Source organism: Oncorhynchus mykiss, chromosome 10 (assembly GCF_013265735.2).
Source record: "Oncorhynchus mykiss isolate Arlee chromosome 10, USDA_OmykA_1.1, whole genome shotgun sequence".
Classification (NCBI taxonomy): domain Eukaryota; kingdom Metazoa; phylum Chordata; class Actinopteri; order Salmoniformes; family Salmonidae; genus Oncorhynchus; species Oncorhynchus mykiss.
Genome location: NC_048574.1, coordinates 75,127,594 through 75,142,450, shown reverse-complemented (window position 1 = coordinate 75,142,450; position 14,857 = coordinate 75,127,594). Strand labels below are relative to the sequence as shown.

The following is a 14,857-nucleotide window of genomic DNA, read 5'->3' as shown; positions in this document are numbered from 1 at the left end:
TCCCTCTTTGATGTCAGGGTTGTTACTGTACTGTAAGGTTTAATAGTTAGTTCCCTCTTAGATGTCAGGGTTGTTACTGTACTGTAAGGTGTAATAGTTAGTTCCCTCAGATGTCAGGGTTGTTACTGTACTGTAAGGTGTAATAGTTAGTTCCCTCAGATGTCAGGGTTGTTACTGTCCTGTAAGGTGTAGTAGTTAGTTCCCTCTTGGATGTCAGGGTTGTTACTGTACTGTAAGGTGTAATAGTTAGTTCCCTCTTGGATGTCAGGGTTTTTACTGTACTGTAAGGTGTAATAGTTAGTTAACTCTTAGATGTCAGGGTTGTTACTGTCCTGTAAGGTGTAATAGTTAGTTCCCTCTTAGATGTCAGGGTTGTTACTGTACTGTAAGGTGTAATAGTTAGTTCCCTCTTAGATGTCAGGGTTGTTACTATACTGTAAGGTGTAATAGTTAGTTCCCTCTTAGATGTCAGGGTTGTTACTGTACTGTAAGGTGTAATAGTTAGTTCCCTCAGATGTCAGGGTTGTTACTGTACTGTAAGGTGTAATAGTTAGTTCCCTCAGATGTCAGGGTTGTTACTGTCCTGTAAGGTGTAATAGTTAGTTAACTCTTAGATGTCAGGGTTGTTACTGTCCTGTAAGGTGTAATAGTTAGTTCCCTCTTAGATGTCAGGGTTGTTACTATACTGTAAGGTGTAATAGTTAGTTCCCTCTTAGATGTCAGGGTTGTTACTGTACTGTAAGGTGTAATAGTTAGTTCCATCTTAGATGTCAGGGTTGTTACTGTACTGTAAGGTGTAATAGTTAGTTCCCTCTTAGATGTCAGGGTTGTTACTGTACTGTAAGGTGTAATAGTTAGTTCCCTCAGATGTCAGGGTTGTTACTGTACTGTAAGGTGTAATAGTTAGTTCCCTCTTAGATGTCAGGGTTGTTACTGTACTGTAAGGTGTAATAGTTAGTTCCCTCAGATGTCAGGGTTGTTACTTTCCTGTAAGGTGTAATAGTTAGTTCCCTCTTAGATGTCAGGGTTGTTACTGTCCTGTAAGGTGTAATAGTTAGTTCCCTCTTGGATGTCAGGGTTGTTACTGTACTGTAAGGTGTAATAGTTAGTTCCCTCTTAGATGTCAGGGTTGTTACTGTACTGTAAGGTGTAATAGTTAGTTCCCTCAGATGTCAGGGTTGTTACTTTCCTGTAAGGTGTAATAGTTAGTTCCCTCTTAGATGTCAGGGTTGTTACTGTCCTGTAAGGTGTAATAGTTAGTTCCCTCTTGGATGTCAGGGTTGTTACTGTACTGTAAGGTGTAATAGTTAGTTCCCTCTTAGATGTCAGGGTTGTTACTGTACTGTAAGGCGTAATAGTTAGTTCCCTCTTGGATGTCCAGAGGTTGGTGGGGTTTTGCACTTTATTGCACTAGGATCGATATGGTGTTAACAACTTAACAGCTTTAGTTTTTAAGTGTTTACTTGAAGAACTGAAACTGGTCATATTACATAAACTATGAGAAGCACAGTGCGTATTCTCCAGTTAATTGGTGATGTATAAAGAGAGATTAATGAGATTAAATGAAAGGTTCTAATTCCTGATGATCTGAGGTGAATACATACCTGGGAAGCATTTAATTATGTAAGGTTTGTTCTGATTTCTTTCGCCACATAAAGTTGTCATTTTTTTCAGATTTTTCAGCCGAGATGACGAGTGGAATGACGCAGCAAACTGTGAGCCTGAGTGACATCAGAATCAGCCTGGCTGAAGGAACGAGGCATGAAAGAGAGGAGGAGGGTAGAGAGGGCGAGACCAGCGAAGGAGGAGGAGGGAGAGACATGTTCTCCAGGCTCTCTAGGAAAAGATCGAAGAAACGGCGTTCCTTCATGCAGACCGACTTCACCTCAACAGTCTCCTACCCTGGACCGGATGAAAACCAGGAGCGGAACAGGAACCCAGATCACGTTCCTGATCAGTATCGGGACCGGGCACAGAACCGGAGAGAGAGCTCAGACGAAAGCCAGCAGCTGAGTCTGGACCCAGAACCATCTGAGCAGAGCCAGAACCCATGTCCTACTGTCTCCTCTCTGAGCCACGCCGAGGGTGAGGCATCCCAGCTCGAGTCCAAGCCTATCCTCGCCAAGCCCAGTCCAGAGGGGTCCCATCGGGGACCTGGAGAGCCATGTGTGCTTGGTAACCCAAAGGGAAATCCACGGGCGCCTGATAACCCGAAGGGTGACCTCCATAGGAGCTCCAGGAACAGGCGGCAGTCCATGGAGACGGAGCCCGACATGATGGAGTCCAAATCGGTCACGGCCCTGGTGACGGCAGCCTCCCTCTCCATCACGGCTGTCCGCTGTAGAGTAGAACCAGACGGCAAGGAGAGCCCTGATCGGAGAGGAGACGGGGAGGAGGTGGAGGGAGAGATGGAGGAAGAGGAGGGGGGTGGAGAAGCAGGGGCAGGACCATTCACATGTCACATGTTTCTAACTGAGATTAAGGAGGAGGAGGGGCAGAGGGGGGAGGAAACAGGGGAGGAGGGGGAGAGCGACAGAGAGGAGAGACAGCCCTCGCTCATTTCTGAAGGACCACCCTCTGTTAGGGGGTCCCAATTTAGTAGACGACCTCTGTGTCTCACGAAAGACCAGGATCAGGAAGCCTCTTTCGTACCCCAAATAAGTATCTCCCATCCAGGTGTGTATGGGAGGGACACGGGGGGTGAACAAGGCGTGGCTGGTGGTGAGGAGAGCGTGACTCCCCTTTCTGCTCCTCCTCCCCCCACCTCTCCACTGCCACCATTCCCAGCCCCCTCCATCCCCCACACAGAGAGAGGAGAGAGGGATAGCAAGGATGGGAATGTTTGGTCTCAACCCAAACTTTTCACACTCTCAGACAGAGAGAAGGACATTAGCTACTTGACTCAAGTCCATAGAAAACTCGCTATCAGTCACCAAGACCTGACAAGCCAAAGGAAAGCAGAAATTGACAATGATGAAGCTATAGATAGCACTAATTCTGTTACTGATAACACTGATGTTGCTACGGCTAACATTGCAGCTACAGGTAACAGTCATTCTGTCATGGCTAACACTGAGACTACAGTTGACTCTGATTTAGCCATTGCTAATCACAAAGATACAAACAGCATCAAATCTGTTCCAGCTAACACTATAGCTTATGCCGATTTTGCTATGACTAACAATGAAGCTAATGCTATAATTAATTCCCTTACAACTAGCAATGATTCTACAAGTAATGCTAACTTAGCTATGACTAATGCTAATTCAGCTAATGCCAACTCAGCTATGGCTAACATTCCCAAAGAGTCTCCCATATCACCTACAACAGGCTTCCTCCTCCGGCCTTGCTCACCGGGCATCATCGGGCAAAGCCTCTCGGCCTCCACATTACGGGGGAAGATCCAGAGCCTGCCCCTCTATTTATCTCGCTCCCAGGAAACCCTCAACCTCTCTGGGGTGGGAAGCCCCAACAGGAGCCCCTCTCCGGAGACCACCAGCAACAAGACTGAGGTAATGGTCACCACCGAAACCACCAAGTACGACGATGTCACAAAGGTGGCAACAGGGGAGGATTTGAAAGATTCCGGGGTGGCGTTGGTAGAATCGGATGATTCTGAGGTTACGCTGACTGAATCGGAGGTTGGCGAGGTTGTTGTGGAGACGGCCGGGGCGGAAATCACGAGGTTGACGGTTTCAGAGGTCAAGGAGGTGATCGAGAAGGTTGTGATGGTCTACGGATCCTCCCTTCCTCCCCCTTTAGCACCCATCTCTCTAGAGTCCAAACCAGATCCCAAAATGGTTGTCAAGTTGCCTACCTGTCCCATTGCTACAGTGGAAACTGCCCCTCCTATGGCTCCAGCACCTATCTGTCTGGAGCCCAAACCAGTCCCTGAACTACTCTCCCCAGGCTCCACTATCCACAAAATGGCCGCCCCATTACCTTCCTGTCCTTCCTTTCCCGTGCCCATACGCGTAGAGCCCAAACCAGACCATGAACCACTATCCATACACTCCAAAATGGCCGCCTTGTCGTCTTCTTATCCCCCTGCTTTAGTGGTAACCACAGAGAGTCTGAATTCTTCTTCTTCTAATCCTCACCCCATCAGAGTAGAACCCAAGCCAGAGCCTTGCCCCGAACCCCTTTCAGGCCCCAAAATGTCTGCTCCGTTGTCTTCCTGCCCCTCTGCTTTAGTGGTGACCACACAGAGTCTGAACGGACCGGGGCTCAGCTTCCCTGGTTCTAACATGAGAGGACAGCCATTTGGGAGCAACAGCTTCTGTAGACCCCCAGGTGAGGAGGCAGGCCTGCTGAACACTCTGACTACAGGGTGTGGGGTCTTCACCTCCACCTGTGAGACCCAGCCCAACCAGGCCCACATGGAGTCCTATTCGCCGGCAAAGCCTGACTTTGGGTGTAGCTCGGTGCTGGCGTCAGGGTGCGAGACGGTCCTGGAGGGGGTGCAGACGCCCCTGGAGGCATGCAGGTGTCCACCACCACTGGTGTATACCAACTGTTTCAGCGGGGGTGACAGCTTCGACGATGAGTTGACAGTTTACGAGTTCTCCTGCCGGACAAGTTCTCCTCCCGCCTCCCAACCCTCTTCCTCTGCGCTGGCCCTACCTCTCACGACCTCTCCTCCTCTCTCCTCTTTCCTCTCCTCCTCCCCTCCCTCCTCCCTCCTCTCTCCCTCCTTCCCTCGCTCCGTCCTGCCCCCCTCCTCCTCCATGGAGCTCTCACCACTCCTCTCCCCGCTCCTTTCCCCGTCCAACTGCTTCTTGTCCCAGTCAAGTCTCCATGATGATATCAGCCGACTACGCCACCGCCGCTTCCCACCGCCCCCCGCAGGGTTCCAGACCGTCCGGAGCGACGTGGACAAGCTTCTCACCCTCCTGCAGGGTGGGAGGATGGGGAGCAGAGGGGGGAGGCACCCCAGGGAGACCTGCGCCACCCACTTCTCAGAGAACAAGCGTCTTCTCCACGGGGAGGCCCGGAGGCTGATGGCTGGCTGTCAGAAGGTGGTCCGGGTGGGGCAGACCCCAGACGAGATGCTCTTCTCCCTCTCCGACAGCTTCAGGACCCTGGTGGGCATGGCCGGCATGTGCCTATGGTTCTCTGGGTGCGACCGGTGCGACCGGAGGAATGCCGAGGCACTGGCGGGGCTGGCGGACGTGGCCAGAACGTACCGGGAGTTTGTGCTGGCGGCGGAGAGGGCGAGCGGGAGGCGGAGCTGTCATGACCTCAGCACCAAGCTCCTTGCCAAGCAGTGTACTGCCCTCACTGCTTCCGTCTTCTGCCTCACACAGCTGTTCCGCACACTCACCGCGCTCTGAACTGAACCAACGATCTCTGACCCCTATAACATGTCGGTTGACCTTTCAATTCTGACCTCTAGACCCACTACACAGAGTTGCCAGCCAATCAGTCAGTCACCAGGCTGAGTGGGGAATGAATGTGTGAACTGCAACAGGTCCACGTAGCGACAAAAAAAAAGTAGAAGCACAATTGAAAGGAGAGAGAGATGAGACAAGACGGGATGAAACAAGACGGTTCTAGTGTCCTGTGACATCATGGAGAGCCTCTGTGGCATCATAAATAAGGAACCTCTATGACATCACAAAGTGCCTGTGTGACATCACAGAGAACATGTGACACGCTGGAAGACATAAAAGTGATGTCATAACAGGTCCCAAATGACTGTTCAGCTTTTTTAACCGTAACCTACAGTACACTGTGCTGAAACCACACGAGGGACAAACTGGACATACGTAACATCATCACCACACTGCAAGAAGCCTCACGCAATGACAATCTCCGGACTCAAAGCCAACCTGCTTGCGTTAATAGAGTATTTAAGTAACTATTATATTTTAATGTCAATTATTTATTTGTTTTCATTCATTATTTATTTGTTTTGATTCATTATTTATTTGTTTTCATTCATTATTATTTGTTTTGATGTATTATTTATTTGTGATGTTATCACTTTGATTATTGATTCTGTATGGTATTGGTGTGGGGTGTGAGAAAGAGGAATGTGGAGGGGTGTGTTTACAGAAAAGAGGATCTATGTATCTACACAAACACTCCAGAGTTGGCTGAAATGTACAGGCATGTTGATTGTGTTATTATTTGGCTGATCAGTCAGTGGAAGGTTTGATTTGATACTTCTAATACTTTTAATACAGATTTCTGACAACTACAGATACTCTGTCTCTCTCTCTCTCTGTCTCTCTCCCTCTGTCTCTTCCTCTCTGTCTCTCCCTCTCTGTCTCTCTCCCTCTGTCTCTCCCTCTCTGTCTCTCTCCCTCTGTCTCTCCCTCTCTGTCTCTCCCTCTCTGTCTCTCCCTCTCTGTCTCTCCCTCTCTGTCTCTCCCTCTCTGTCTCTCCCTCTGTCTCTCTCCCTCGGTCTCTCCCTCTCTCCCTCTCTGTCTCTCTCCCTCTGTCTCTCCCTTTGTCTCTCTCTCTCTGTCTCTCTCCCTCTCTGTCTCTCCCTCTGTCTCTCCCTCTCTCCCTCTCTGTCTCTCTGTCTCTCTCCCTCTGTCTCTCTCCCTCTCTGTCTCTCCCTCTGTCTCTCCCTCTCTCTCTCTCTCTCTCTCTCTCTCTCTCTCTCTCTCTGCCTCTCTCTCCCTCTGTATCCCTCTCTCTCTTCCTGTCTGTCTCTCTCTCTGTCTCTGTCTCTCTCTCTCTCTCTCTCTCTCTCTCTCTCTCTCTCTCTCTCTCTCTCTCTCTCTCTCTCTCTCTCTCCCTCTGTATCCCTCTGCTCTCTCTTCATCTGTCTGTCTGTCTGTCTGTCTGTCTCTCTCCCTCTGTCTCTCTCTCCCTCTGTCTCTCTCCCTCTCTGTCTCTCCCTCTGTCTCTCCCTGTCTCTCTCTCTCTTTGTCTTTCTCTCTCCCTCCGCTCGATCTCCCTCCCTCCCCCCTCTCTCTTTCTCTCTGTCTCTCTCTCTCCCCATCTCTGAAAACGTGACAGGCGGTATGGTCACATGACCAACCCTCAGGTGAAGGGGCGGGGCTCTGAATGTCAACCGTTTACAAAACCAAAAAAAGGAGGGAAATGATATCCCAAATGGCCTTTTCCCTCTATAGTGCACTACAAGGGCTTATAGGGCTCGGGTCAAAAGTAGTGCACTATGCAGGGAATAGTGCCCTTAGAGTTGTACTATCTAGACCGTATAAAGGTTCATCACTGTGTATGATATTTTATAAACCTAGTAGCTGAATGCTAATGTCTGTGTATTACTTGTTTAAATGGGGGAGTAGGGGGGGGGGGGTGTACACTTTGGGGAAGCGTAGAGAAATCGCACACAAACCTAACGTTATGTGGTTGTAAATAAAATGGTGTCCATTTATATTTACAGGCTGTGTCCCAATGGAAGCCCCTATTCCCAGTATAGGGCACTACTTTTGATTGTTCGCTATAGAGCCCAATGGTCCCTGGTCAAAAGTAGTGGACTACAGCCCAATGGTCCCTGGTCAAAAGTAGTGGACTACAGCCCAATGGTCCCTGGTCAAAAGTAGTGGACTACAGCCCTATGGTCCCTGGTCAAATGTAGTGGACTACAGCCCAATGGTCCCTGGTCAACAGTAGTGGACTACAGCCCAATGGTCCCTGGTCAACAGTAGTGGACTACAGCCCTATGGTCCCTGGTCAAATGTAGTGGACTACAGCCCTATGGTCCCTGGTCAAAAGTAGTGGACTACAGCCCTATGGTCCCTGGTCAAAAGTAGTGGACTACAGCCCAATGGTCCCTGGTCAACAGTAGTGGACTACAGCCCTATGGTCCCTGGTCAAATGTAGTGGACTACAGCCCTATGGTCCCTGGTCAAATGTAGTGGACTACAGCCCTATGGTCCCTGGTCAAAAGTAGTGGACTACAGCCCAATGGGCCCTGGTCAAAAGTAGTGGACTACAGCCCTATGGTCCCTGGTCAAATGTAGTGGACTACAGCCCTATGGTCCCTGGTCAACAGTAGTGTGCTGCATAGGGAATGGTAAGCTTACTAGTTGGTAGGTTGTTGCAGTTTTTCTAACCACACTTTGTTTCTGGAAAGAGATGTCAACCTGCATGTTCACTGTTCAGACATTAGGATTGTTTCCAACTTGAAAACTACACACATTCATGTGTTTCCTGATTTCACGTGTTACCTCATTTCATGTGTTTCCTGATTTCATGTGTTTCCTGATTTCATGTGTTACCTGATTTCACGTGTTACCTCATTTCATGTGTTTCCTCATTTCATGTGTTTCCTGATTTCATGTGTTTCCTGAATTCATGTGTTACCTGATTTCATGTGCTTCCTGATTTCATGTGTTTCCTGATTTCATGTGTTTCCTGATTTAATGTGTTACCTGATTTCATGTGCTTCCTGATTTCATGTGTTTCCTGATTTCATAAAGCACATTTCTATATGTTAAATGTTCAGGTAACTGTTCGTCATGGGAAACAATATCTCATTTTACTCATTCATATTTCCTGTTTGGGGAAAAGTTTGCTGATCAAAACCCAATATGGACAAAATAGTTCCACAACTCTGTTTGTCCAGCAGGGTTGGGATGAATTCAATTTCAGTTTGCAGTTCATTCAGAAAGTAAACCAAATTAATTTAAAAGCATTGACGAGAATTGGAATGACAGAATTGGAATTTCAGTGTCTGAATGAACTTGAATTGAAGTGGAATGTAACCAACGCTGATGTCCACATACTGCTTCTAGTTCTATTATACTTTCATCCTAGAATGAAGACTAAAATGTATTTTTTTGTCCTCTCTGCTACGCTTGCAATATTCCGGTAAATTGTCTAGATATCCCCGTTGAAGGATTCCAGATTCCCTGATTAATACATTCACATTCTGGGAATCTTTCATCCAGAGTTTTTGGAAAAACCTTGGCATTTGGGGGGAAATAGAGTTTCTGGAATTTTGCAAACCTACTTCCTGCTCACTAAGCCCTACTCAACCAGAACTGCATCTTGAAACATCAGGGAGACAATCAACCTACTTCCTGCTCACTAAGCCCTACTCAACCAGAACTGCATCTTGAAACATCAGGGAGACAATCAACCTACTTCCTGCTCACTAAGCCCTACTCAACCAGAACTGCATCTTGAAACATCAGGGAAATAATCAACTTCCGAACGGCTGTATGTGAATGACTGAAGGAGTGATCTCTGTCTATGCTTTGTCATGCTGTACTTCAACCATTAAAAATACAGAACTGTTAAGACTCTCTCCTCGCTTCTTCTTCTCTGACCCTTACTGGCTACTGAGTTTCTTCTATTGTATGGTTTAGTTAGACAGTAGATGAAGAGGTTTAGTTAGACAGGAGATGAAGAGGTTTAGTTAGACAGGAGATGAAGAGGTTTAGTTAGACAGTAGATGGTGATGAAGCGGTTTAGTTAGACAGTAGATAAAGAGGTTTAGTTAGACAGGAGATGAAGAGGTTTAGTTAGACAGTAGATGAAGAGGTTTAGTTAGACAGGAGATGACGAGGTTTAGTTAGACAGGAGATTAAGAGGTTTAGTTAGACAGGAGATGAAGAGGTTTAGTTAGACAGTAGATGAAGAGGTTTAGTTAGACAGAAGATGGTGATGAAGCGGTTTAGTTAGACAGTAGATGGTGATGAAGCGGTTTAGTTAGACAGGAGATAAAGAGGTTTAGTTAGACAGTAGATGAAGAGGTTTAGTTAGACAGAGGTTTCGTTAAACTCTGCTAATCTTTCTATAAAATAACAGACTGACAGACAAGAGACGGAGAGCAGAGTTAGGAGATGAATACAAACTGTTTTTCCATCATCTCTGCTGTGATGACACCTATATGTTGTTTTACAGTGCTTCTTCACCTGCATTGCTTGCTGTTTGGGGTTTTAGGCTGGGTTTCTGTACAGCACTTTGAGATATCAGCTGATGTACGAAGGGCTATATAAAATAAATTTGATTGATTGATTTGAGTATAAACACAGGAGCAGCGTTTCACGAGAAACATTTAGGACCCCATATTGACTCCTCCTGTGCCTGGCTCAATCTAGAGAAAATGTTTAGCATCTCCATATTGACTCCTCCTGTGCTTGGCTCAATCTAGAGAAAATGTTTAGCATCTCCATATTGACTCCTCCTCTGCCTGGCTCAATCTAGAGAAAATGTTTAGCATCTCCATATTGACTCCTCCTCTGCCTGGCTCAATCTAGAGAAAATGTTTAGCATCTCCATATTGACTCCTCCTGTGCCTGGCTCAATCTAGAGAAAACATTTAGGACCCCATATTGACTCCTCCTGTGCCTGGCTCAATCTAGAGAAAATGTTTAGCATCTCCATATTGACTCCTCCTGTGCTTGGCTCAATCTAGAGAAAATGTTTAGCATCTCCATATTGACTCCTCCTCTGCCTGGCTCAATCTAGAGAAAATGTTTAGCATCTCCATATTGACTCCTCCTCTGCCTGGCTCAATCTAGAGAAAATGTTTAGCATCTCCATATTGACTCCTCCTGTGCCTGGCTCAATCTAGAGAAAACATTTAGGACCCCATATTGACTCCTCCTGTGCCTGGCTCAATCTAGAGAAAATGTTTAGCATCTCCATATTGACTCCTCCTGTGCTTGGCTCAATCTAGAGAAAATTTTTAGCATCTCCATATTGCCTCCTCCTCTGCCTGGCTCAATCTAGAGAAAATGTTTAGCATCTCCATATTGACTCCTCCTCTGCCTGGCTCAATCTAGAGAAAATGTTTAGCATCTCCATATTGACTCCTCCTCTGCCTGGCTCAATCTAGAGAAAATGTTTAGCATCTCCATATTGACTCCTCCTGTGCTTGGCTCAATCTAGAGAAAATGTTTAGCATCTCCATATTGACTCCTCCTCTGCCTGGCTCAATCTAGAGAAAATGTTAGGATCTCCATATTGACTCCTCCTGTGCTTGGCTCAATCTAGAGAAAATGTTTAGCATCTCCATATTGACTCCTCCTGTGCCTGGCTCAATCTAGAGAAAATGTTTAGCATCTCCATATTGACTCCTCCTGTGCTTGGCTCAATCTAGAGAAAATGTTTAGCATCTCCATATTGACTCCTCCTGTGCTTGGCTCAATCTAGAGAAAACATTTAGCATCTCCATATTGACTCCTCCTGTGCCTGGCTCAATCTAGAGAAAATGTTTAGCATCTCCATATTGACTCCTCCTGTGCCTGGCTCAATCTAGAGAAAATGTTTAGCATCTCCATATTGACTCCTCCTGTGCTTGGCTCAATCTAGAGAAAATGTTTAGCATCTCCATATTGACTCCTCCTGTGCTTGGCTCAATCTAGAGAAAACATTTAGCATCTCCATATTGACTCCTCCTGTGCTTGGCTCAATCTAGAGAAAATGTTTAGCATCTCCATATTGACTCCTCCTCTGCCTGGCTCAATCAGAGAAAATGTTTAGCATCTCCATATTGACTCCTCCTGTGCCTGGCTCAATCTAGAGAAAATGTTTAGCATCTCCATATTGACTCCTCCTGTGCCTGGCTCAATCTAGAGAAAATGTTTAGCATCTCCATATTGACTCCTCCTCTGCCTGGCTCAATCTAGAGAAAATGTTTAGCATCTCCATATTGACTCCTCCTGTGCCTGGCTCAAGCTAGAGAAAATGTTTAGCATCTCCATATTGACTCCTCCTGTGCCTGGCTCAATCTAGAGAAAACATTTAGCATCTCCATATTGACTCCTCCTCTGCCTGGCTCAATCTAGAGAAAATGTTTAGCATCTCCATATTGACTCCTCCTCTGCCTGGCTCAATCTAGAGAAAATGTTTAGCATCTCCATATTGACTCCTCCTCTGCCTGGCTCAATCTAGAGAAAATGTTTAGCATCGCCATATTGACTCCTCCTCTGCCTGGCTCAATCTAGAGAAAATGTTTAGCATCTCCATATTGACTCCTCCTGTGCTTGGCTCAATCTAGAGAAAATGTTTAGCATCTCCATATTGACTCCTCCTGTGCTTGGCTCAATCTAGAGAAAACATTTAGCTTCTCCATATTGACTCCTCCTGTGCTTGGCTCAATCTAGAGAAAACATTTAGCATCTCCATATTGACTCCTCCTGTGCTTGGCTCAATCTAGAGAAAACATTTAGCATCTCCATATTGACTCCTCCTGTGCTTGGCTCAATCTAGAGAAAATGTTTAGCATCTCCATATTGACTCCTCCTGTGCTTGGCTCAATCTAGAGAAAATGTTTAGCATCTCCATATTGACTCCTCCTCTGCCTGGCTCAATCTAGAGAAAATGTTTAGCATCTCCATATTGACTCCTCCTGTGCCTGGCTCAATCTAGAGAAAATGTTTAGCATCTCCATATTGACTCCTCCTGTGCCTGGCTCAATCTAGAGAAAATGTTTAGCATCTCCATATTGACTCCTCCTCTGCCTGGCTCAATCTAGAGAAAATGTTTAGCATCTCCATATTGACTCCTCCTGTGCCTGGCTCAATCTAGAGAAAATGTTTAGCATCTCCATATTGACTCCTCCTGTGCCTGGCTCAATCTAGAGAAAATGTTTAGCATCTCCATATTGACTCCTCCTCTGCCTGGCTCAATCTAGAGAAAATGTTTAGCATCTCCATATTGACTCCTCCTCTGCCTGGCTCAATCTAGAGAAAATGTTTAGCATCTCCATATTGACTCCTCCTCTGCCTGGCTCAATCTAGAGAAAATGTTTAGCATCTCCATATTGACTCCTCCTCTGCCTGGCTCAATCTAGAGAAAATGTTTAGCATCTCCATATTGACTCCTCCTGTGCTTGGCTCAATCTAGAGAAAATGTTTAGCATCTCCATATTGACTCCTCCTGTGCTTGGCTCAATCTAGAGAAAACATTTAGCATCTCCATATTGACTCCTCCTGTGCTTGGCTCAATCTAGAGAAAACATTTAGCATCTCCATATTGACTCCTCCTGTGCTTGGCTCAATCTAGAGAAAACATTTAGCATCTCCATATTGACTCCTCCTGTGCTTGGCTCAATCTAGAGAAAACATTTAGCATCTCCATATTGACTCCTCCTGTGCTTGGCTCAATCTAGAGAAAATGTTTAGCATCTCCATATTGACTCCTCCTGTGCTTGGCTCAATCTAGAGAAAACATTTAGCATCTCCATATTGACTCCTCCTGTGCTTGGCTCAATCTAGAAAAAATGTTTAGGACCCCATATTGACTCCTCCTGTGCTTGGCTCAATCTAGAGAAAACATTTAGCATCTCCATATTGACTCCTCCTGTGCTTGGATCAATCTAGAGAAAATGTTTAGGACCACATATTGACTCCTCCTGTGCTTGGCTCAATCTAGAGAAAACATTTAGCATCTCCATATTGACTCCTCCTGTGCCTGGCTCAATCTAGAGAAAATGTTTAGCATCTCCATATTGACTCCTCCTCTGCCTGGCTCAATCTAGAGAAAATGTTTAGGACCCCATATTGACTCCTCCTGTGCCTGGCTCAATCTAGAGAAAATGTTTAGCATCTCCATATTGACTCCTCCTGTGCTTGGCTCAATCTAGAGAAAATGTTTAGGACCCCATATTGACTCATCCTGTGCTTGGCTCAATCTAGAGAAAACATTTAGCATCTCCATATTGACTCCTCCTGTGCTTGGCTCAATCTAGAGAAAACATTTAGCATCTCCATATTGACTCCTCCTGTGCCTGGCTCAATCTAGAGAAAATGTTTAGCATCTCCATATTGACTCCTCCTCTGCCTGGCTCAATCTAGAGAAAATGTTTAGGACCCCATATTGACTCCTCCTGTGCCTGGCTCAATCTAGAGAAAACATTTAGCATCTCCATATTGACTCCTCCTGTGCTTGGCTCAATCTAGAGAAAACATTTAGGACCCCATATTGACTCCTCCTGTGCCTGGCTCAATCTAGAGAAAACATTTAGCATCTCCATATTGACTCCTCCTGTGCTTGGCTCAATCTAGAGAAAATGTTTAGCATCTCCATATTGACTCCTCCTCTGCCTGGCTCAATCTAGCGAAAATGTTTAGCATCTCCATATTGACTCCTCCTCTGCCTGGCTCAATCCAGAGAAAATGTTTAGCATCTCCATATTGACTCCTCCTGTGCCTGGCTCAATCTAGAGAAAATGTTTAGCATCTCCATATTGACTCCTCCTCTGCCTGGCTCAATCTAGAGAAAATGTTTAGCATCTCCATATTGACTCCTCCTGTGCTTGGCTCAATCTAGAGAAAATGTTTAGCATCTCCATATTGACTCCTCCTCTGCCTGGCTCAATCTAGAGAAAACATTTAGCATCCCCCTATTGACTCCTCCTCTGCCTGGCTCAATCTAGAGAAAACATTTAGCATCCCCCTATTGACTCCTCCTCTGCCTGGCTCAATCTAGAGAAAATGTTTAGCATCTCCATATTGACTCCTCCTCTGCCTGGCTCAATCTAGAGAAAATGTTTAGCATCTCCATATTGACTCCTCCTGTGCTTGGCTCAATCTAGAGAAAATGTTTAGCATCTCCATATTGACTCCTCCTGTGCTTGGCTCAATCTAGAGAAAACATTAAGCATCTCCATATTGACTCCTCCTGTGCTTGGCTCAATCTAGAGAAAACATTTAGCATCTCCATATTGACTCCTCCTGTGCTTGGCTCAATCTAGAGAAAACATTTAGCATCTCCCTATTGACTCCTCCTGTGCTTGGCTCAATCTAGAGAAAACATTTAGCATCTCCATATTGACTCCTCCTGTGCTTGGCTCAATCTAGAGAAAATGTTTAGCATCTCCATATTGACTCCTCCTGTGCTTGGCTCAATCTAGAGAAAACATTTAGCATCTCCATATTGACTCCTCCTGTGCTTGGCTCAATCTAGAGAAAATGTTTAGGACCCC

General features: G+C 46.0%; 1 protein-coding gene across 1 annotated transcript in view; it reads left to right on the top strand.

The window, feature by feature from the left end:
* The window catches only part of LOC118936693 (FERM and PDZ domain-containing protein 1-like), a 65,343-nt gene extending 59,016 nt beyond the window's left edge, over nucleotides 1-6,327 (top strand). The window contains exon 18 of the mRNA XM_036989389.1: nucleotides 1,675-6,327. Coding sequence (XP_036845284.1) covers nucleotides 1,675-5,333 — 3,659 coding nt within the window. The 3' untranslated portion in view covers nucleotides 5,334-6,327. The remainder of the gene's footprint in view (nucleotides 1-1,674) is intronic.
* The last annotated feature ends 8,530 nt before the right edge of the window (nucleotides 6,328-14,857 follow it).